We start from the raw sequence: 21865 nt of genomic DNA, 5'->3' as shown, positions 1-21865 counted from the left end.
TAGCAAACATTACGTGTTGGATTCGGCAATGTTATCGTGTCTTGCAGTTTGCTAGTAGTACTTTGTTCCTGTTGGAAATACATGTTTGGCAGTCCTCATCTCCTCTTCGCGCCTTTCTTTTCCTTGATGACACGACCTCGATAGTACCTCGCAACGTCAGACATCAACCCCGTGAAATCACATCCTCAGGAATCGATCTTCAACGCGAACTTATACGGTTAACTTCAGAAACCATTGGCATTCAGCTTCCAAAGGCACTATTAGTCCTTTGGGGCCTTGCCCCCTTTCCTGCCCTTCCGCTTCGCCTTCTTCCCCTTAAGTCCTGCGGAGGCTGAAGTGTCCAATCTCGCACAGATGAACTCCGTTCGCCAGTCATGTCGACCAAAACATCAAGTCCTGATTTTAAAATGCTATCCTCGGTTCCAAAAGGGTATACAATCCGTCAAGCCCAATTCGTCAGAGCTTAGTTATCTCCTGTACTATGCCAGCACGCGACGGAGCAAGCTTCAAAAGGTCGGTGCTTTCCTTGAGAAAAGAGCAGCTAGGGATGTGTGGAGGGGTAAGACTGGGTAAGTTGATGCGTATCCATTCCTGGTGTACTGGAAGGTGCCTCCATATTAATTTTCCACCGGGCTAGAAATGTTCAGGTTACCCTCCAGATCCTTGCCGCGCTCATCGAGAAAGTACCACGCGATTTACCTCTATATGCGAAATCCGTTCTCACAGTGCTTGATATCGTCCTCCGCTCGCGCGAGGTAAGCATGGTGGAAGAGACAATTCCAACTTTCGAACTATTTTGTCGCCATCAGGACAGCGCAACTCTAACTGCGGATCACGAATACATTATACAATACCGGGATATTGTAGGCACCTACGCGAGCTTCGCATCCACCGAGACACCACCTGCTTCTAAAATTCCCATGAGTGCGCCAACGGCTTTGCGGTGGAGAACCGTTGGTTTAAAAGCCATCAAGAACATTGTAACCTCAGAAATCCTCTCAACAGACGGTGCCAAACAGCTAAATGTTGTGGTTCCAGTGACTCTTCAGAATCTGTATGCTGGAGGTGATCCGGGCCTGTCGCCTTTGCAGGAAAAGGCAAAAAGCTCAGAGCGGATGGAACGGGAGCAGTTGCGCCGACGTCGCATGAGCATCTCCACGGTACAAACTGTGGATACCGTCGATGGAAACGGTGATCCTGAATCTGCTTCTAGCTCTGCGGCGGATGCGGATAAAATGGCCGAAGTAGAAGCGCGCGTCCTAGCACTGCGGTGTCTAGAAAAGGTGTTTTCTGGAACAAACAGGGTGCAAATACGATTTGCGACATCGCTGGTTTTGAGCTTCATCGTCAGCAGGCGTCCACCACGAGACCAAGGAGACGGACGAAATCTTAATCAGAAGACCGATGGAAACTGGGCTACAAACTTACTGGATGTTATCACGAACTGGACTCCCGTACAAGATCGTTTCATTATCCTTGTGACCCTTTTGGAGACCTTGATGGATCGCCCGCTTGTCGATGGACACCTTGAACCACAGCTTACCCTCGCATCCATGATGAATTGGCTGTTGGGCTCGTCTATCAATCTAATTGGTCTCAGTGTAATGGATGTCTTGATGGGTTTACTTCAACTCACTCGCCAACTTCTACACCTCGGAGATGGCACCCATAAACTGATTATACCTCGTGATCCGTCTGCATTTGTCAAGCCACTACCGCATATAGACGAAGGCGGAGCGGGTTCACCGATAAACGGAAATAATGAAAAGTTTCCTACGGCAGAGCCTATGCGGCATGAACTGCTAGAGCTGCTTGAAAAGTGCATTGGCAACTTGGCGACTCATATCTACTATGGGGATCAGGTTTCGGATATGATCCGAGCAATTGTCACACGAATCAAACCGTCTCCCTACCCACAAAGTGAAAATACCCACCAAGAGTCTGACTCGGACAATGTGGCACCCAAACCAAGCCCTCCTCGCTCCGTTCATACTACTGAAATTTATTTTTCATCTCCTGCGGCGCGAGTTGCGGCGTTGAAGTCTATTAAGGATATCTTAGTGGTAGCCAATTTGCGCAAATCCATCCCCGGAACTGGCCCTGATTCAAGGAGCCGCGTCTCTTTACAGGTGTGGGAAGGCACGCATTGGCTGCTCGGTGATCCTAAAAGGGAGGTCCGCATTGCCTATGTTGATGTGTTACTTACTTGGCTTCAGCTGGAGACGACCAAGGTCGACCTGAGAGTACCTGCTGAGTATAACAAAGCGTCAAAGATCGGCGCCAAAAGGGATGTATCTGACGTCCCAGAAAAACTCACAAGAAGGATCGTATCCAGTGCTCCTCAACGAGAAACCGGGCCAGTTAGTCATGCGTCAGGCTTCTTACAGCTCCTTCATCTGACCATCTTCGATATTGCAATGGAGCCATCCACTACCGAATCAGACGTCTCGATCCTTCATTTACTGCTCGTCAACATGGTGGAACATATGGGAGTGAACGCTGCCAGATTCACGTTGCCGGTGCTGATGAAGCTCCAGGCTATGGCTCTGTCCACTATTCCTATGTCGGCTACCAAGTTGCTCCAGGTCAGCAGCCTAGTCCACGGCTTCCTTTTAGCGTTGGTAGAGAAGTTCGACTTGGAGGGAACTAAAGTAGGAAATGACATTATCAACGAAGTTACCAGGAGGAAAAAACGCGGCATTTGGCTTGACAAAATCCAGGTACCGCCACGACCACTTGATTCCATTCAGCCTACTCTAGACACAAAAGTCGACCAAGTCTCCCTACCCCAGCCAGAGCAGTCCGCGTATTCTCCGTTTTCATTGCTGGAGGAACTTGTTGGGCAAATTGAAACCTCCTACAATTCGTCTTATTTATCTCCACCAGCCAGTCCTTCTAGTTCTCCAGGACGATCATTTTCGATACCATCTATAGGGCATAATAGTTCAACTCAAGCGAAAATGCCTGCGAGCTCGCAGTTACCATTGCATGTCAAAGAGTTAATGTTAGCTCCATGGTCAAAGGAAGCCTGCCTAGCCGCTATTGAGAAGGAGAAAGCTCAAACATCCTCTCTTAGTGGTTCTCGAACAGCAACTGGCGCCTTTTCCGCTGGTCGCAATGCCCACAACATGGGAGCACCCAACCACGGGCCCGGTTCACCCACGGATACCGCACGGTCCGCGTGGAACCGACATGATTATCCCGTTTCCACTACGGGCTCTCCAGTTGGTGGTCTAAATGCGATTCAAAAAACTCGGCGTCAAAGTATCCCCGAGAGCCGCGTATCTCCTCCGACATCCAGTCGTGACTCAACAGTACGAGTTAACGACCTGCGACGAGTACTTTCCGTTGTCAATAATAAAAATTCGCGCCAGCCGAGTCCTCTACGCGGTCGTCAAAGGGTAGATAGCACAGCGTCTAGCACTGAAAGTATGGTCAGTGATAATTTGTCTATTTCCGACGCTGGCACCGCTGCTATTGATAGACCACTGTCCTCCCGTGGAAATCTTGGAACCCCTCGAGGTTCCAATCTACAACTCAGCGGTAACAAGGCATCCGGCCAATCTCAAAAAGATTTCGAAAGGGAGGATATCCCTCCTGTTCCCCCCCTACCATCTTCCCTAGCCATACCCGGCGGTTTTCCATCAGATTCCCGCAGTGCATCCTCCGTTACTTCGCCGTCCCACTCACCTATTCGCTCCGACAGGCCTTCAACTGCACCAGGGCGCCCAGTGCGAACACCTTCCAAGAGCCAAGGTAGTAATGCGTCTACTATACGCCCAAGCAGGTCGTTAAGTAGGAAAAAGTCTCTGAACGGGAGCCTACATGAAGAAAAGGTTTCAGCCATCAATGGAATTCCCAATGCACCTGAATACAGCGTAGATTTGGGTGATATTGGCATTGCTATCACCGCTGACACAAGCGAAACGGCTCATCAGGCCGCGGATCGAGGCGATACAAGTAACCAATGGTCAAGGCGCGAAGCCTCGCGGACATTGAGCTTCGGTCGACGAGCGGATGTGGACAAGCTACTAGCAGGCCTTGCTATTCGAAACGATCATCGACAGAACGGCACTGACGAGGTCAAAGGAGTAGAGGTCACTTTGAATGGTGTGGAAGGGAGCACCAGCTCGACAAAAACGAGGAAGAATCCATACTTCGGGTTCACAAACGATGAGCATAAGGCGCCTCAGCCTCGAAAGAGCGGATTGCTGGTACCGGGTTCGGCTCCTTGGAATCGCTCAGCAAGCGATTCTCGAGGAGGTATTGGGCCACCTCCTTATTAAACCTCTTTTCTTGACTTGAGTATGGACCGAGCGTTTTTTCTATATCCCCTCCGGTCCGCGTCTTTTTAATCATCAATGCATCTGTTTGTCAAAGACAATTTTCCTCTTTTTTTATTTGATATCTGATATCGTCCATCAGGCAGGGGATCTTAATATTTTCCTTCTTGACATTTCAGCGACGTTGCGTATCTTATTATGTCTTCCTGGTGATCATACCTCATTTTGTTTTTATTTTTTTTATCATCTGCATACATCGCTGGATCATGTTGCAATTTAACACAGTACCCTTATTTCCCTTTGTCGTTTTTCCCTCCTACTATGGAAATTATTGCAAAAACCATCAGGTGTGTGGCTGTTATTTCCGTGTCATGCAAGCAAAATCCGGGCATGAAGGCACCTTTTCATTTTCTATTTCTATCAGGCAGTATGGAGATAGGAGAACAGCACGTCATAGTCTACACTATGGGAGTGGCAGTTTGTCCTGTTTATCCTGATACTCTGGATATGCTAAGCAAGAATTCCAACAGATTACAGAACAATATATGATTGCTTAATGGAAATAAGAATCATTAGCTGTGCTACCAGGGACTTGGAAGCATCGCCTACCAGTTGATTCTACGGCGATAGGCCTTCCCTAGAGGTCCCTAAACATATAATATCCAGAAAAATATTAAAAAATGGGTAGAAATTAGAACAACTCTTCTCCTGAATTTCGTCGTCGGAGTTGCGAAACACCCACCGTACGTAGTTTTCATTATCCAATCTTGAATGGTTCGTGAATGGGAACCATTACTGGCCATTAAGTCTTCTTGCATGAGGAATAGAACTCCATGGCTACGTGTGGATAGGCCTCATTTCCCTTCTTTTTCCATTGCCAATATCAGTTGTATATGCATACAAGCCATGAAACGCACAGAAGGCCAGAGATAGAAGTTTTTAAACAACCCCTAGGCCCTTGATTTGGAAAACCATGGAAACAGAAAAAGCCAAGTCATGTCCTTCAATGAAGGAAGGAGTTAGATGACAGTATGAACGTCAAGTGCGGTTTTCGGCCCACAGAGACATATGTGAGGCACAAACGAGCAATATCTTCCCCGGCTCAACGATGAAGGGGATGTAGGCGTCGAACGAATTGACTGGGCCCGCTTGATTAGCGCGTGAGCGGTTAAGAATCCAGTACACGTCAACCAGGTAGAAAAGTATGGGGACGGGTGTCCCGCCTTGTGTTTCAATTGTCACAGTTCGGTTCTCATGTGGGTGATGTCTGCCATCACAGGAGCGGAGGAAGCAGCGGCGAGATCGGAGCCCTTGTTATGGACGATCCTACAAAGTACCAATCGCTTTGTACAGGACTGCCCACAGAGGCACCATAAATTGTCAGTCGGATTCAAGCAGGAGAAGCCCAGCTAGACGGATTTGCTATCGCCTGCTTGACTTGGGGGTCGCCGGAAAATGCGCCTGGACTCAACACAATGTTAGCTATCGGATGGGCTGCGAGTAGGGATAGGGTTGACTACTCACGAAACCGTTTATTAGATATAGTTAGTGATAGTAGGAAAGCACACTGTACTTGGCGAATGGGCATACCTATATGAAGGGCGTCTTGCGTTTAACACCCACGCCGCAACGCATTCGCATGCCACCGGTAGCTAGGCCATGGAGATGCGTTGTCGAGTTTGAAGTAGTCTGGAAATTCAAAAAGATTGCAGGAAATTCCCATGGCATCTTTCGTCAATTGACGGCAATTTAGCCATTTCCTTGAGTCTGTTTCTGGTCGCGTGGATGGCTTGGTGAACGGGAAGCTCTCGCAGGAAAAAAAAAAGAGCTTTGTAACGCGCCAGCTGTCCGGCATTCGCAGCAACTCCGTCCATCCACGTCCCAACGCGTCTGAGGAGCTCAAGGTAAATATATAATTCTAAATAACTCCGGAAGCTGGAATCAGCTTCATCTCAGCTTCTCTTCAATGACACGGTGATGTTACGCTGCCTATCACGCCCACCAAAGTTCGAGCGCGTCCTCCGCAATCCCCTCGTCTCCAGCGCTCTCTCCAGCTCTCCTCTTGTCGCTGTGCTGACCGGTGATTGCCAATAAATCAGTTGCCTTTGGCTTCCTTTCACTGTCTCTTTCACCGAGATAACTACAGTTCTCCCTTTACGCCTAGATCTATCCTCCCCTCCCACAAAGCTCCTCCCCGCGATCACAGAGTGCTCCGCCATGGCCCTCACTTTTCACAGTAAAGACGAACCAAACTGACCCTGATTCGTAACCTACACGCTCCTCCAATCACCTCTATCTTCGCGCTCTTATAATGTCGAATTCGAACGTTGTTCCGGCGGCGGAGCACACCCCCAGCCTGAATACGCCGACTGTGACGGAAGCTGGCCCTGACAGCAACGAAAGCGAAATTATGATGGACATTGACCCAAAATCGAGCGCGGATCCTGGGGCTACCGATGCGCTCATGCCGACGAATTCTCTCTTAGCCTCCAACCAGCAAGCCGGACTACGAGTCGGTTCGTGCGAAGCCAATCCAAATATTCTGCAGAATGGGCACCAGGCCGACCACGATAGCCCCCTACTGATTTCGTGCCAGACACGTCCCACATTCGCTCTACTGAACCAGCGTCTCTAGAATACTGGGAGAATATTCTTTCCAAGTGTGTTCCTGAAACCCGATTCAACACACCAGCTCCGGGTACGAGGGACACCTTCGTGCTGGGCAGGGTGATCATCAAATGCGACCATCACAATCCCGAGCCAACAGGAGATTACAGATTCTGGGATGAAAATGAGGAGGCTGCTGTAGTATTGGCTTCAGAGGCTCTCCCGGACATTATACTGCCAGAATATTATCTGAGAACGAAAATACGGGGACGAGATATACTAGTACGATCATATATTCCCGGAGTTCCCCTTGGAGCTGTTTGGTCATCCCTCAGTGTGGAGCAAAAGGCCAGCTTCAAGGCCCAGGTGCGAGACATTGCACGGAGACTTTATCGGATCAAGCCTAGCAGCTCGACACCTTCGTATGTTGCGCAGTCCAACTCCCCAGAGGGAGATACCAATCTCTGCCGGGATGGGCATGATATTTTGTTTGGGAATACTTCGACTGAGAGTGGCGATCTTGGTTTGTCGCACAATGATCTGATGCCCTCGAATATCATCGTCAACAATGACAAAGTTGTTGGGATAGTCGGCTGGTCGAACGCTGGCTACTTCAACTATGGAGCTATTGGGCAAGTCCACCGGACAGTTAGGTGCAAGAACGATAACGAAAGCACAATCGATGGATCGTGGCAAGAGAGCATATCCTGGCACGATCTTTACGATGCCGCAAACGAGGAAAGAGGAGTCGTCCATGATTCAGTTGACGCTGAATCTAAAAGTATCAATCCAAGCGTCAAGTCAGAAGAATCGATTCCCACCCTCAACACCGTTCCCTCCATGGCAACAAACGAGACGTTTGACTTCCCAACACCTAAAAAGATCTTTGATTTGAAGCAAGAGTCTGTTTCAAGAGCTTCATCCTCCGAAAGGTCTTCCCCCGCACCGTCCGTCAAAGTCACAAAGAAGCGTGCCGGCCCACCTGTCGGCACGAAAAAGGGACAGGCCGTACGAAAACCAGCCGTCAAAAAGCGTAAACTGAACGGCATGGAGAGCGTTGATGACACTGCAGGATCTCAACGAAGCTCGGCGACACCAGCACCTGCTCGAGCAAAAACTGCAAAACAGCGGAACCGTAAGCAGCCTTCTGCATCAACGGCCGGTTCGCCACCCCCGGACACTAAAAACCGAGGAAGACCACACGAACTGGATGAAGACGCGGAAGGTGAAGATGACGATGATGACTCGGAATTGTTTTGTATTTGCCGCAGACCTGACAATCACACGTGGATGATTGCTTGCGATGGCGGCTGCGAAGACTGGTTTCACGGAAAATGTGTCAATATGAAGCAAGCGGATGCCGACCTTATTGACAAGTACATATGTGAGCAAATCCTGCGCCTAAAGTGACAAATTTATCTGATAGCTGATTTCAATTTTTGTAGGCCCGAATTGCCAGGAGAAACAGGGTGTCCGCACAACTTGGAAACGGATGTGCCGACTCCCTGGCTGTCGCCGACCTGCTCGAGTCACCGCGAAGACTCCGAGCAAGTACTGCTCTGATGACCATGGTGTCGAGTTTATGAAGAGGAAGATTCAAATCGCAGCTCGTCGGTCCGCAGCCGCCGCTGGCCTCGGGGGTGGATTAGATGCAGAAAATAAAGCGAACGGTAATGCAGGCGACAATGGAAACAGTGAGGTGCTGAACAATTCCGGCACTCACCAGGAAGGGACGCAGGATTTAATCAACAGGGGAGGTGTCCTGACTCCTCGAGAAGTGAAAGCCATCGCAGACGGGGTCCAATCCGCGGAGGAATTCCGGAAGCTTGGCGAAAGTCTCTTATCGAGCGATTCTCAAGGACTTACATTACTTCGCGAGGTAGCTGAATCGTTCAACTCAAAAAGCGAAGTACCCGCTAAAGAAATTGATTTCGACATTCTACCTGATACTGTTGAGTGGACATCAGAAGAGCGGAGGCAGATGGATATCCTCAAGGCACAGAGAAAAGAACTTCTCCATCGTTCTCAGATGCTCCGCGACCGAGATAAGTTTTTAGTTCTAGTCCGCCAACGCGCCAAAAGCATTCTCGAACAACTGCGACAAAACGATCCCAAGGGATGGAAAGATGTCTGTGGTTTTGACACTCGATTATCTTGGTCAGATGATGAATTTGATGAGTGGAGACAAACGGAATCTGGCAAGAAGACGCTGCAAGATGGCATTCTTGAAGCCAAACCGCCGGCAGATGGCGAAGGGGATACAGAAATGATTGACGCAGATAAAGCGAGTGAAGTTAACAGCATCGCGCAGGGAGTGTGTATAAAGAAGCGCTGTGAACAGCACAAACAGTGGGGCAAGGTTCAGCAGCAAGATATTCTCTTCGAGCAATCGATAGTCAAGGACCAATTGGCAAAGTGTGAGAAAACGGCCACACAAGTTATCGACGGCGTTGTTTTGAGGGCGTACGGAAATCAAGATATGGCTATGGGTGGTACGGCTTAGCATTAAACAGCGTGCATCACAGTTGTATGTATCTCCATACATACGTTCTTGCTTGGGCCTTGATTACTTTCCTGTACGGGTTGCTAGCGGGTCCTGGTAGATTCCAGTGCATGACAAGATATGTCAGCCTGTATTTCTTCTAATTCCCCTTCGGCATTGTATGATTATTTGCAGCATTATTTTTAATTTGGTAGTCGGTTACGGTGCAAAGCATGGTATTCTTAAGTTGAACCTGGCATCAATAGACGGGGGTGGGATGGAGTCTGGGATCCATGTGGGAATAATATCGTCCATTTGTTTTCGAAGTCATACGCCTTGTAACGCCTTTAAGCGAATTAATAGCAGTATAGAACGACCTCATCCGAGCATACTACTCATGAACTTATGCTTTATGTTTAAAAGGACGTTTGAAGAGCCTATAAAGCACACCATCTACCCAAGGCGTTGCCCACGCGGTCCTTGGCCACTTCGATGATCATGCTAGTTTCCTTCTTGGAAACAAGAAGATGGGTATCGAAACCTTGATCGAATGAACGGGCTAGTGAGGATGGGTAGTGCGGAATTGCATGCTGAGAAGTTGGTTTGGTGGCTGAAGACGAATACACCTGGCTCTGCCCCTGGGTCGGTGCTAATTCCGGATACGCTTGAGGGCGCGGTAGTGGCGCGGGCGAAAAGATTGAACAGACTGGTTGATAGTGATTTTGACGGTGAAAGTGTTGGGACTGAGGCGGTATATCTGACTGTTCAAAGGTATGCTCCGCGCCGCTTTGTTCTGGTAGAACACTTGCAGTTGAGGATGGAAGGAGGATTGTATTCACTACGATGACAGTGAGGTGCGTGGCGTGTGTTCGAGAGAGAACAGTCAAAGTGCGGAGCAGCGGCACAAGTCTCGCCTGTGTGGCTAAGGTGCTGGAGGTACGCTGGATCTCTGCGACGGATTGATCTAGGTCTTCTAAAAGGAGCAGTGAGCGCGCACGGGAGGTTTGTTGCTGTTGTGTGGTGTACAAGGTGTTTGAAATTTGAGATATAGCGTCAACGATCTCATCGAAATTGAAGGCACGGAAGATCTTGACGCTGTTGAGTATAGCCTGAGATAGGTTCATTGAGTGCTCTGGAAGCTTCTGCTGGATTGATCCGAGAAGATACTCTCGAGTAAAAGTGCGCGAGCCGTAAAATTGAATAATAAAAGCCTGTGGCAGGAGCTCAGATATTGTATCAGAATCAGGTCGTGAAGGTGGTAAATGTGGCCGTGTCAAAAGAGAGAGGATCAGATGCGTGGAGAGCTAGTATTCAGATATCAGTTTCGCTGGTCAACTTGTACAGGTATTCAACTAGAATCTACCACGCTTACATCAAGCACCCAGCTTCGTACGACTCCCGAATCCTTATCTTTCTGTTCACGAGGCTCTACACTTCCGGGTTGCAACCCGGATATGCCCACCACTCGACCAGGACCAAACACTGATCTCTCGGCACTTGTGAGCGAGATGCCCTTGTCAATATCGCACTGCAAATCCCAGTTACACTCAGGAGCCGGTCTTTGGGCTTCGTTTCCCGTCTCCGCTGGGCACGGTGGGAGAAGTGCGGACGCAAGGATAGCTGGAGCGGGACCGGGGAATGAGCCGCTGGTCGCCATCTGTGTGCCGCTAAATGAGCACTGGAGCACTAGAGCACCAGTGGCGGCCCGGAAGTGAACAGTTCTTTCCACTGAGTCTGGAAAAGAGCGCGGGTATTCAGTGATGGTGCACGTAGGTCAGATCCGATCCATCAAGTTAGAGAAGCATCTAGTATCGGAATGGGTTTTCGATTACAAATATTTATAGAACGCCTGAAACAGCTTGTAGAGATCAATTCAATGATTTACAGGTCTTTCTAGATTATGCAACAGGACTGGTTATATCAGAGTAGTATGGGAAAAGAATGATCCTAGCAGAGAGAATATACCGCATAGAATTGCTGATATGAACCTCTTATTAGTACAATTAACACAAACCTCCGCGATGAACAAGTGGACGTTATCGACAGGATAACCAAATCAAGTCTCACAGTAAGAATAGAAGCAAATAGGACGGAGAATTGATAACAATTAAGTCAGTCAGATAAAGGCCTTCTCTGTTCTTAGTGATGCATTGAAGGCAGGTAGTCGAAATGCTTACGTCCCAGGGGCAGAAGCAAGGGATCTTGATTGAGCTGGTCATGATGATCCACTATCTAACTGATAGATGGTTATTAACTAACTCATAAAAGCCCCGAGGAGCGCCACACCAGTCACCCTGCAATGTGCGTCCCTTGCTCCTGGGAATGTTACCCAGGGCATAGGTACTCCGTAATTGAAGCTCCTAACCAAGAAGATCTCCAGGTATTTATAGCGAGTTGAAGTTGACCATGGCTACCTCGATTAGTAGCTGTCCTTCTTTCACTTGAGCGAATATCCTCCCCGGCACCACACTGCTCTTTGATTGCCCCCTTGTCGTCTCTTCACATTCCACTGCAGATGCAGTATTGCAGGGGTTCGCATTCCAACCTCGAGACCCCTGGACGACAGCACTGCACGTGCGCACAGGAAGCAGGACCTGGGCCCGTCACCCCGTGGCACCCGCCCGCCAGCCTTATTACCCCAACGACGTCGTGCGAGAGTCCGCGATCGAAGATTGAACTGGAGTGCAAGCTGGCAGACCACAGCGGTCGCACGGAGTCCGGAGTATCCTTTTCCCCCCTCGGAGTTGTATCACGTGGCACAGCACACGGCTTATATAATTTGACGGGCAAAGCTTGTCTCGGGCTGGACCAATAGGAAATGCGGAGCTTGGGCCCAATGATGTAATGCGTCAGCCAATCAACGTGCGAAGTGCTCTCCGAATGGGGCTGGTGGCGACAAAGTGTGGCGTCGATGGATTATTAATCGTGTTGACTGTCGTCCATCGGGTAGGCCCAGTGCGATTTAGCGGGGTGAGGCCGGCCTGGCATACCGTTCTCGCCCAGTAAAGGAGCACCAGAAGTCTGGCGGTGGAGAGTAAATCAAGAGAGGAGGAGGACCGGGATTTGATAAAGGGCGTAGCCTTGAAATTTGTTGTAATTAATCAAGCGCACTGGCAGGGATAAGGCTGTTAATCGCATTCGGACTTAAGGGCTAGCACAACGAGTGATAGCGCCAACTGGTCTGGCTGAAGGGAGATCGTCTTCTTCTCGTCGTATCCGTTGTCTCCTCAGAGGACCGTGAGTCAAGTGAGCGCACGCCCTGCCATTGTCCCAAATCGCCGTGGTCATCTTCTGTTTTCTTTCATTCAGGCACGGATTGACGAGTCTGCGATCTATGGTTCCGACGTAGCCAACTCGGAATTCCCTACCAATCTCATTTCCCACACATTCCGACCGTCAGCCACATTGCTGCCATTCATCTCGTTCCTGGGAAACCGTCCCAAGTTCCCCTCAACCTGGATGGCAGGTCAAAGCTGAGAATCGAAAAAAGGAGCTGTGGGGGATTGAACCTCTGACATATCCTGGTAGGCTAGTGCCCACCCATTCCATTGCTTTTTTGCCCTTTGGCCTATATAGCCCCGCTGGTAGCATATCTAAGGCAAACCCAAATCCAAAAAGATTTCATCACCAGCCGCTTATTGATCTGTAATCGGATTTCACGCAGATAGACGCATCGGCAGCTTCGAGGAAATCCACTAGGAAACGGAATTGTGCGGCCAAAACTTCACTCGAAGCGTTGTCCTGGCTTGGATATGTCCTATCCCGACAGTGGTTCAAGCACTGACGACGACGATAACGCCCGCAAGCTCCGACTCCTTTTTTACTCAATCGCTCCGATGAGCTCGACTCAGTCTCCCCACCATGGTTCCGCAAGATAACACAACCGCGCCAGCTGCGTGCAAGCCAGAAGACAATAACGGGCAGTCCGCGATCGCGGAATCCAAGGTCCGGGATGATAGTGGCCCTGTGCCGTCAAGTCAACCTCCAGAATCCGCCGATGGCGGCCAAGCTGCGGATGGAGATCAAGCAAAACTGGCCATACCCGTGCAAAAACGAAGACGAGTCACCAGAGCTTGCGATGAATGCAGGCGGAAAAAGATCAAATGCGACGGCAAACAGCCCTGCACGCATTGTACCGTCTATAGTTATGGTATGTTATCTGTCTGACTTTTGCTCTGTCTCCGTTTTACGTTGCTAATGATGTTTTTCTTCTTCCAGCATGCACATATGATCAGCCGTCAAATCGACGCAGAAACCCTGCGCCGCAGTATATAGAAGCCTTGGAAGCTCGTCTACAAAAGGCAGAAACCCTTCTACGTGCCATTCTCCCAAACGTCGACTTAGATGACCCGTCGTTTGATTCCAGCAATGTGGAGGAGCTTATTTCGACTGCCAGAAAGGCACAGCCAGATTCCAAACCGAAACCGGACCCCGAAACACACGAGCTTCCCTCGTCCTCCGAACAATGCGACGAGTCACTTCTAGAGTCGATGGTAGAGAATACCGGTGCTCTGGATCTCGACGACCAAGGCCATTGGGATTACCATGGCCAGTCCTCCGGTCTGATGTTTGTCCGCCATTTACGAAAGCAATTTGGGAACCTTGTTCCTGAGCGTGCCCCGTCCAAATTTCAACAGATTTCACAGATCTTGGAATCAGCCAAGTCTTCTTCAGAATCGCCAATCGACACATATATGTCCTTGGCCCACGATCTACCGCCACGAGATATTGCCCGCAAACTATGCGACAATGCCCTTGAGGACGCGTGCATTGTGTTACGATTCATGCACAAACCCACGTTTAACGCTATGTTCAACCGAGTTTATGACATCCCTGCAGAGCAATACACAAACAAAGAGAATGCTTTTCTGCCTTTGTTATATCTTACGCTCGCCGTCGGTTGTTTATTCCGAGGTGTGGGAGATAGCACCCTTGACAAATCGGGATATGAGCCTGCGGTGGACCAAGGGTAAGCACATCAGATTTGGAAATCAAACGGGGGGTTTACTAACATCAAACCAGTTTTCAATACTTTAAAGCGGGCCGACTGCTACTCGACATAACCGAATGCCGTGACCTTACGTCCCTTCAAGCAATTTGCTTTATGATTATATTCCTCCAAGCGTCAGCCAACGTCAGCACTTGCTATTCATATATAGGAATTGCTCTTCGGGCTTCGCTTCGTTTAGGTCTTCATCGTTCAGTGTCGGCTAATTTCAACCCTGTGGAATTGGAAACACGCAAGCGCGTTTTCTGGGTTGTACGGAGTATGGATATTCATGTCAGCGCAATTTTGGGCCTCCCATGGATGCTAAGTGAGGACGACATCGATCAAGAACCGCCTCTTGGAATTGAAGATGAATATATAACTCCGGATGGCATATTACCTGTGCCCCCAGGTGCTGTCTCTCTGATGGAGGGAGCAAATGGGCACATACGACTGGTTCAGATACTACTAAAAGTCACGAAATATATATACCCTGTGAAGGCTGCGAACCTCGGACCAGGGCACACCTATATGGTCAGCCATTCGAAAATAAGGGAAATTGAGCGGGATCTTCAAAATTGGAAGGAGGAGCTTCCAGAGGCCCTGAAACCTGGGGGTGAAGCATCTCCTCAGCTCGACAGGTTTGTGATTTGTTTTCTTTTGTTGCCAATTTAGGTACGCGGCTCACATGTTTTAGGCTGAGGCAATTATTGCGCATCAGTTATGCGCATGTGCAGATGGCAATGTATCGGCCATTTCTACATTACGTTAGCGCAGGGTCCCAAGGTCGTGGAATCGATAAGCGCTCGTACGCCTGTGCTGCTGCCTGTGTGAGCGTTGCTAGAAACGTCGTTCATATCACTGCTGAAATGAAGAAAAAACAACTTTTGAATGGTTCTTACTGGTTTACGATGTATACGACCTACTTTGCTATCTTATCTTTGCTCTTTTTTATTCTCGAGAACCCCGAATCTGCCAGTGCCAAGGATGGTATATTGAAAGATGCACTCGAAGGCAAGAATACATTGGCTGGCCTCGCAAAACGAAGTATGGCTGCAGACAGGTGCACACAGAGCCTCAATGTTAGTACCTTGCCCCGACCGTTTGTCTGGTCAAAGATACCTGAGCTAACATAACAATCTAGGCCATTTTCAAGCATTTGCCCGAGAGGCTACGAAATCGGCGTGGAAACGCACCGGTACCGGTCAATCGAAAGAGACCACAGCCAACCACTTCGATGCCAACGCCTACGGCGAAGTTGACTGGAACTCTTACGCCGCCGGGCCCGCTAAAAGATGCGGATGGTCTACCGCCTAATCCGGTGAGAAGATCTAATACGTTTCCGATGCAAATCGCAGGAAATGCTCTCAAACAGTCGCAACAAACCGCAGCAAGCAACAACATTATCGGCGAAAACCAAACTGCTCCTGCTCGAGTTTTTAATCAATCCCCTCTCATGGTTCCGCCAACTGCATCTACAGCGCCATCCACATCGGATAGAGACGCTTCACAGATATCTACACCATCCTCTCCATTGTCTGCCTCCCACCACCCACAAACCATGAAACAGCCAATTTCGTTTTCTCCTCCGTTTGACAACGCGAGTCACCTCCCAGATTTAATGCCAATGATGTTTCCTTCCGATGACCCATTCGCGTACCCCAACCAGCCGATGTCTCTCTTGGAAGATGGCCAATTCAAACAGGATTCTACAGACATATCCAGACAATTCCCTTATCGACCGAATCACCCCATACAAGCAGCTCTCGACGCTGGAACCCCGACCCGAACCACCGCTTCCTCGCCAGCAGGCTTTGTCAATGCCGCTACTTTCTCCGGATTTTCCAACCAGGATATGAGTACTATGCCCGGCCTGCCCTCTCATCCAAAAGGTCCAAACAGGTTCCCAGCACGTCACGAGCGAAGACCTTCAGAGCCAATGCCCGAGTCAGCGAGCACGGGGTACATTGAAAACCCGGACCTCGTCACCATGCCTGGGCAAGCTTTCTTATGGCAGAATCTAGGAGTCCAGGGCCCAGGCGGCAATATCTTCCCACAGTCGACAGCTGAGGAAGCGTTTCACGATGGTATCGGCGATTTTAACATCCCAATGGACATTGGGATGGTAGGCCTTGGCACGTTAGGCATGGGACTTGATACGACGATGGGATATGACCATCAGTTCGACGGTACGGGGATGGACAGCGCGTCTACTCTGAATCCTGAATGGAGTCAGTGGAGTAGTTGGAACAGGGGCACGGAGGGAGAAAGTTGAGAGAATGCAAAATATTACGACCTGTACTTCATTGCCGAGTCGAAATCGGCTTTGCAACGGACGCTGATGGGAGTGTGAGTGGAACCTCCAATCTCGTGTACTACTGATTTCTGCTTGACAGAATTGAACAACATACTTTGGCCTTTGCAGTGAATTTGGGGAAATTGAAAGCGTGTTTCTTTCAGCACCAAAGAATACAGTGTCTGATAGCTTTGCGTGGGAAAAACAATCCTTCTCGTGTGCTGGGGCGTGTTCTTTCTGGCGGCTTGTGTATATTTCCTTATCTCTTATGTCGATTTGAAAGAAATCTCTCAGCGGTTACTTTGATATTGGGCTAATTTTTTACCTATTGGGAGATGAATTTGTGGCGAGTATATACGGAATTAGTGAAAGAGTGAACGCTAAATTTACATCATTAAATAGGGATTTGGGGATAAATATTCTAGAACAAGTGCTTTAGGCCATAGTTTTCCGTTTAAAAATGTTTGCATAGATTTGATAGGGCTCCAACCGGTTGTCTGCACCGGACTCAGCCACGACTGCCATGAAGCAGTCTTTCGACAGTATCCATTCCGCTTGTTCTGCTCAATCCACACTTCTTCAGTGTCGTGGCTTACCGCCATTTACTACCCCAGGCGTGATAAACCTGACGCGCGGAAGATAGGTAGGACGAGCAGAACTGGATGTATAGATATGCCTTCCTTGGAAGTCCAGGAAGGTGAGGTCGACTGCATAGGAACCCCTCAACTTCCCCTGGGGGTCCGGGATTCCATAGATCCTGCGTTGTTAATTCTGTGGAGTCGATTCAGGCGTGTAGTTTTATACTACACAGACCCATAGATAAACCTGGGGTAGAACCAAACATGCATGGGATCTGCAAAGGATATCAATAATCAAAAAAAAAAAAAAAGCATAACATGTCTTTCCTATGGGGCCTTGCTACGTTAACACGTCGCTCCTCCATCTGACAATGCCATCTCTTAAGATAACAGGCTGAGGAAGTGCTTATCTGATATCCCGCATCATGTGACGGCGGTTCCCGGAGCTATAAATGGCCGGTATCATAAATGCCTCAAAAACGAACCGAGACCAATCGAATACCACTGTAAACAAGCTCTGAAATAATAAGAATGGGACCACCCAAACAAAACCTGAGACGCGGAGATCATGGGCCACCCAAACTGGCTCATTTCAAATTGTTTTGAAAAGGCGATTTTTTTGATATTTTGTTTGAGATTTCAACTCATTAGATGCGGGATAACTGGTCGTTGTTGCGCTTGGCAGCGGAAGGGAGGACTTTCAAATGTGTGATAAATGACGCGATTTTCTCCAGCAAAAAGGCTTGTCACGACTCGCAGGCTGCGTATCCCGTACCGCGTATTGAATTTTACGGCTTCTGCATTGGGGTGTGGCTGTGCCCCCAGGATTCTCGGCATCTGCTTGGCTGGACTTGGCTGTCGGGGCTGGCTTGGCTTGCTTGGCCTGGGTCTTGGCCACCCGTAAACCTTGGCAATGGGCGGCAAGTCTTGGGATCTCGGGAGTTGTGGGCGAGTTGTTACGAGGGGGGGAGAGAGAAGAATCATGGAAGCGAAGCGGTGGACGAGGAGCCTCGCAGAGAGTGACACGGGGTGTTTTTGAGTTTCTCAGACTTTGATCCATGCGCTTTCATACGACGTGAATCTGCAGCAGGGTGGGCTGTTTAAACTCTGCCCGTGATTGCTGTTGAATTATTAGCATCTGGGGGAGGACTCGGAAGCGACTGAGCGGGCGTAGTTTTAAGTGTAGAAAGATGCGTGCTGGCGTGGCCTGTATCACCACCGAATAAAGTGGTCTAATAATCACCGTACAACCGTCTTTCTTCAGGCCAGTTTGGGGGGATATTCCCACCCAATTCACAGTGAAACTAACACTCCAGCAGCGTACCCGCAACTCAACCAGGCCAGACCCCGAACGCTGTGGCGTCCACTTGCCCCTTCTAGCCGGCAGTGGTAATCTCTGGCCACCTGTCCCCCTCTCCCCCCTCCTTCATCCTCTCGTCCTGCGCATTTCTTGGCCTGAATTTCCGGTCTTGTCCCTGTCCGCCCGTCTGCCACTCCGACGTGTCTGGCTGCTGTCTTGCCCTTTTCTCTCCCCCTCGAAGAATTTCCTCGGGAACTTGGCCCCCTCGCTCTTGTTGTCCAAATTACGTGTCACGCTCTGTTTCTCGGTTTTCGTTGTGTTTCCTTTGTCTTTGGGTTATATTCTCCTCCCTCTCCCCTTCTCCTTTGCCCAGTTTTCCCTTCGTGCCCAGACCTTCCTCTCTTCCAAGAAGTCCCAAGACTTCCTCCATACTCTCCTCGTGCCTAGAAATTGCCGAGCATTCCCAACGAAAGTTCCTCTCCGGGCTTCCCACCTCCTTTTGGGCTGTTCACAGGTACCGCTCCACGAGCCACGAGAATTGTTTTCTGAGCGTTGCCTTGGCGTGGTCCCTTTCCTCTGATTTCCCCCTTTTGCGATTCAGTCGAGTCGCTGTCTCGTCTGTCGTCATTTTCTCATCATCGCAGAGCACGAAGAGTGTTCTCCCGCTTCACCCAAAATCGGGCTGTAATCAATTCAAGACCAAACCCCCTCCTTCAGTCCAGTGCCGCCGTCGGCCAATCACGGTGGTTGGCTAATATTGCACTCCGCGTAACGTTTTGAAATCGCTGCCCACACTCAAATAAGTTCTCTTCCCGCCTGATTTCCCTTCTCTTTCTCTTTCTCTTTCTCACCTTCTTTCACTCTCCCGCTTCACCTCCCACCACCCAGTTTCAAAACCCCGTCTTGTTTCACTGCTTTTGTTCATTCCCGGTCTTGTTCTTGTGGTTGCACCGTGATTTCTGTTCCAAAAGTTCCTGGGGACGGAGGACAAGAAATTTTCCTTGGCAAGCATGGCTTCCACCGAAAACCAAGACTCTTCCGCCGCCATGGCCCAGCAACAGCAGCAACAGCCCGCTCAGCCGACTCAAGCTGCTCAACCGCCAACTCAGGGCTCTGTACAACCTCAGCAGCCCCAAGCACAACCACAGCAGCCGCAGCAACAGCAGCAGCAACAGCCGCAGCAGCAGGGCGTCCCTCAGATCCAATCGTCACAGCAGCCTTTGCAGCAGAATATCGTCTCTGCTCCGGCTACTGCGCAACAAGCTGCCGCCGTGGCCGCTGCTGCCTCTGCAGTGCCCATCACGGCATCTCAAGACGCGAACAACAATGCCTCAAATCAGCAGCAGTCGGACCTCGCTTGTCAATGGACTGGTTGTCGCGAAATCTGCCCGACTCCTGAGGCGCTTTATGTATGTTTCGAATCCTTTTTTTTTCAGTAGATTGTCGCCAGTCAATATGTTTTGTTCACTGCGTTATATCCTCCATGGCCATGGTGTCGCCCTTCCTTGATTCGGGGCTGTTGCTGTTCCTATCCAGTTCATATATTTTGCCCGAAGTCACTGGAATCATCGCCTCTAACGTCTGGGCCACAGGAACACGTCTGCGAACGCCATGTTGGGCGAAAGAGCACGAATAACCTCAACTTGACCTGCTCATGGGGTAATTGCCGTACTACAACGGTCAAGCGTGATCATATCACTTCTCACATTCGTGTCCATGTCCCACTGAAGCCTCACAAATGTGACTTCTGTGGCAAAGCCTTCAAGCGCCCGCAGGATCTAAAGAAGCATGTAAAGACACATGCGGATGATTCAGTTCTCGTTCGATCTCCTGAACCTGGTCCTGGAACACGACCGCCAAATGGAATGTTTGGGGTCGGTGTCGGCCCAGACGGCAAAAGTAAGTACCTCGATGTGTCGACTCGATATCCCCAACCTCCCGTCGCTGCGTTTCGGGGTTAAAAAATAATTTCTCTCTTTCACAGCTAACCAGGCTCCGTACATGTTAGCCGGCCACTATTTTGATGGCTCGCTGGGACCCGTCCCAGGCGCACCGTACGGACATGCTCCACCGCAATATTATCACCCTCAACATCCGCAACATCCTCAGCACCCCCAGCATCCGTCGAACCCATCGTATGGCAATGTTTATTATGCCGTGGGAAGTGATGCCGCTCATCAGGCTTCGTACGAGTCAAAGAAGCGGGGATACGATGCACTGAATGAGTTCTTCGGTGATTTGAAACGACGTCAGTTCGACCCCACTTCTTATGCGGCGGTTGGACAACGCCTGTTAAATTTGCACGGGTTGCCTCTACCTTTGGTCCATGCTGCTGCTGTGCCTTGAATATCAGCTCATGCCTGCGATGGTCACCATTGGCGGGCATGAAGCTATCACTCGCCCCAATCCCCGCACAGTCTACCACTGCCTCCGATGGGTAATCTTCGCACCAAGACTGACTTGATGAATATTGATCAGTTCCTGGAGCAAATGCAAACAACCGTTTATGAAGGCGACGATAATGTCGCGGCCGCTGGCGTCGCTCAGCCAGGTGCACATTACATCCACGGGGCCTTGAGTTATCGCACAACCCACTCTCCTCCTTCGGCCACGCATTTGCCATCCAGCCATGCCACTGCAACAGCAACGTCAGCTCCACCAGTTACCTCTGCGTCTGCTAGATCCCCGCACAGTGCAACGCCCGTTTTGACTCCTCCTTCTAGTGCTCAATCGTATACGTCTGGCCGTTCGCCCGTCTCGCTCTCGTCCAGCCATCAGATCTCGCCGTCGTCCCAACCGTCCCAGCCACAGACGAGTTCAAGCATGTATCCAACCCTCCCGACCACCGCCGCCCAGCAGTCCGCATCGACCGGATACCTTAACGTTTCTAGCGCCGCGCCACCATCCACCTTGAGCAGCATCTTTGAAACTGACGATCGTCGACGGTATACTGGTGGTATGCTGCAGCGATCTCGTGTGGAGTATTCGGAGCCGATGGACATGTCGATGGACGGCAGCAACGACAGCCCCAAGGTGGCGTCTTCGGATCAAGACAAAGTGGCTGACAACATGATCGACCCCTTTCTTCGACGCGCATCAAGTGACCGGCAATCTGATCGCGATTCCACGTCCACAGTCAAACGCGGACACCGCTCCAGCAGTCCGGACTCTGCACGCCCTCCCCGCAAAGGCTCTAATCGTACCGACGAGGATATGTGGGTGGAGAACGTACGCCTTCTCCAGAGGGCTTCGCGACTATGTCAACCAACGCCTGTATCATGGAGACTTTGGAGGATGACGGCCATCCATCTGGCAGCTACCCTAATGGATCA

The 21865-nt window shown here is 50.0% G+C and overlaps 5 protein-coding genes across 5 annotated transcripts in view; 4 read left to right on the top strand and 1 right to left on the bottom strand.

Annotated features, from left to right (window-relative positions):
• Positions 1–354: 354 nt before the first annotated feature.
• Positions 355–4286, top strand: UREG_07545 (uncharacterized protein; the record flags this gene model as incomplete). Its single annotated transcript, XM_002582726.1, has 2 exons — positions 355–569; positions 638–4286. 2 exons carry the CDS (start codon positions 355–357, stop codon positions 4284–4286), a joined length of 3864 nt encoding a protein of 1287 aa, XP_002582772.1.
• A 2308-nt stretch (positions 4287–6594) lies between these two features.
• Positions 6595–9393, top strand: UREG_07544 (uncharacterized protein; the record flags this gene model as incomplete). The annotated part of the gene is made up of 3 exons (XM_002582725.1): positions 6595–6799; positions 6880–8274; positions 8336–9393. 3 exons carry the CDS (start codon positions 6595–6597, stop codon positions 9391–9393), a joined length of 2658 nt encoding a protein of 885 aa, XP_002582771.1.
• Positions 9394–9614: 221 nt separating this feature from the next.
• Positions 9615–11591, bottom strand: UREG_07543 (uncharacterized protein; the record flags this gene model as incomplete). Its single annotated transcript, XM_002582724.1, has 4 exons — positions 9615–9717; positions 9823–10676; positions 10745–11050; positions 11550–11591. The coding sequence occupies 4 exons, from the start codon at positions 11589–11591 to the stop codon at positions 9615–9617; spliced, it is 1305 nt and encodes a 434-aa protein (XP_002582770.1).
• Positions 11592–13233: 1642 nt separating this feature from the next.
• Positions 13234–16634, top strand: UREG_07542 (uncharacterized protein; the record flags this gene model as incomplete). The annotated part of the gene is made up of 5 exons (XM_002582723.1): positions 13234–13522; positions 13591–14341; positions 14395–15000; positions 15057–15441; positions 15504–16634. 5 exons carry the CDS (start codon positions 13234–13236, stop codon positions 16632–16634), a joined length of 3162 nt encoding a protein of 1053 aa, XP_002582769.1.
• Positions 16635–19543: 2909 nt separating this feature from the next.
• The window catches only part of UREG_07541 (pH-response transcription factor pacC/RIM101), a gene marked incomplete at both ends in the record, with an annotated part of 3648 nt that continues 1326 nt past the window's right edge, over positions 19544–21865 (top strand). Inside the window, 5 exons of the mRNA XM_002582722.1 lie at positions 19544–19942; positions 20090–20432; positions 20518–20855; positions 20887–20970; positions 21012–21761. Of these exons, the coding sequence (XP_002582768.1) occupies positions 19544–19942; positions 20090–20432; positions 20518–20855; positions 20887–20970; positions 21012–21761 (1914 nt within the window). The remainder of the gene's footprint in view (positions 19943–20089; positions 20433–20517; positions 20856–20886; positions 20971–21011; positions 21762–21865) is intronic.

Source organism: Uncinocarpus reesii, genomic scaffold (assembly GCF_000003515.1).
Source record: "Uncinocarpus reesii 1704 scaffold_5 genomic scaffold, whole genome shotgun sequence".
Lineage (NCBI taxonomy): Eukaryota > Fungi > Ascomycota > Eurotiomycetes > Onygenales > Onygenaceae > Uncinocarpus > Uncinocarpus reesii.
Note: the sequence above shows the minus strand (reverse complement) of the source record. Positions and strands in the feature narration are given on the sequence as shown.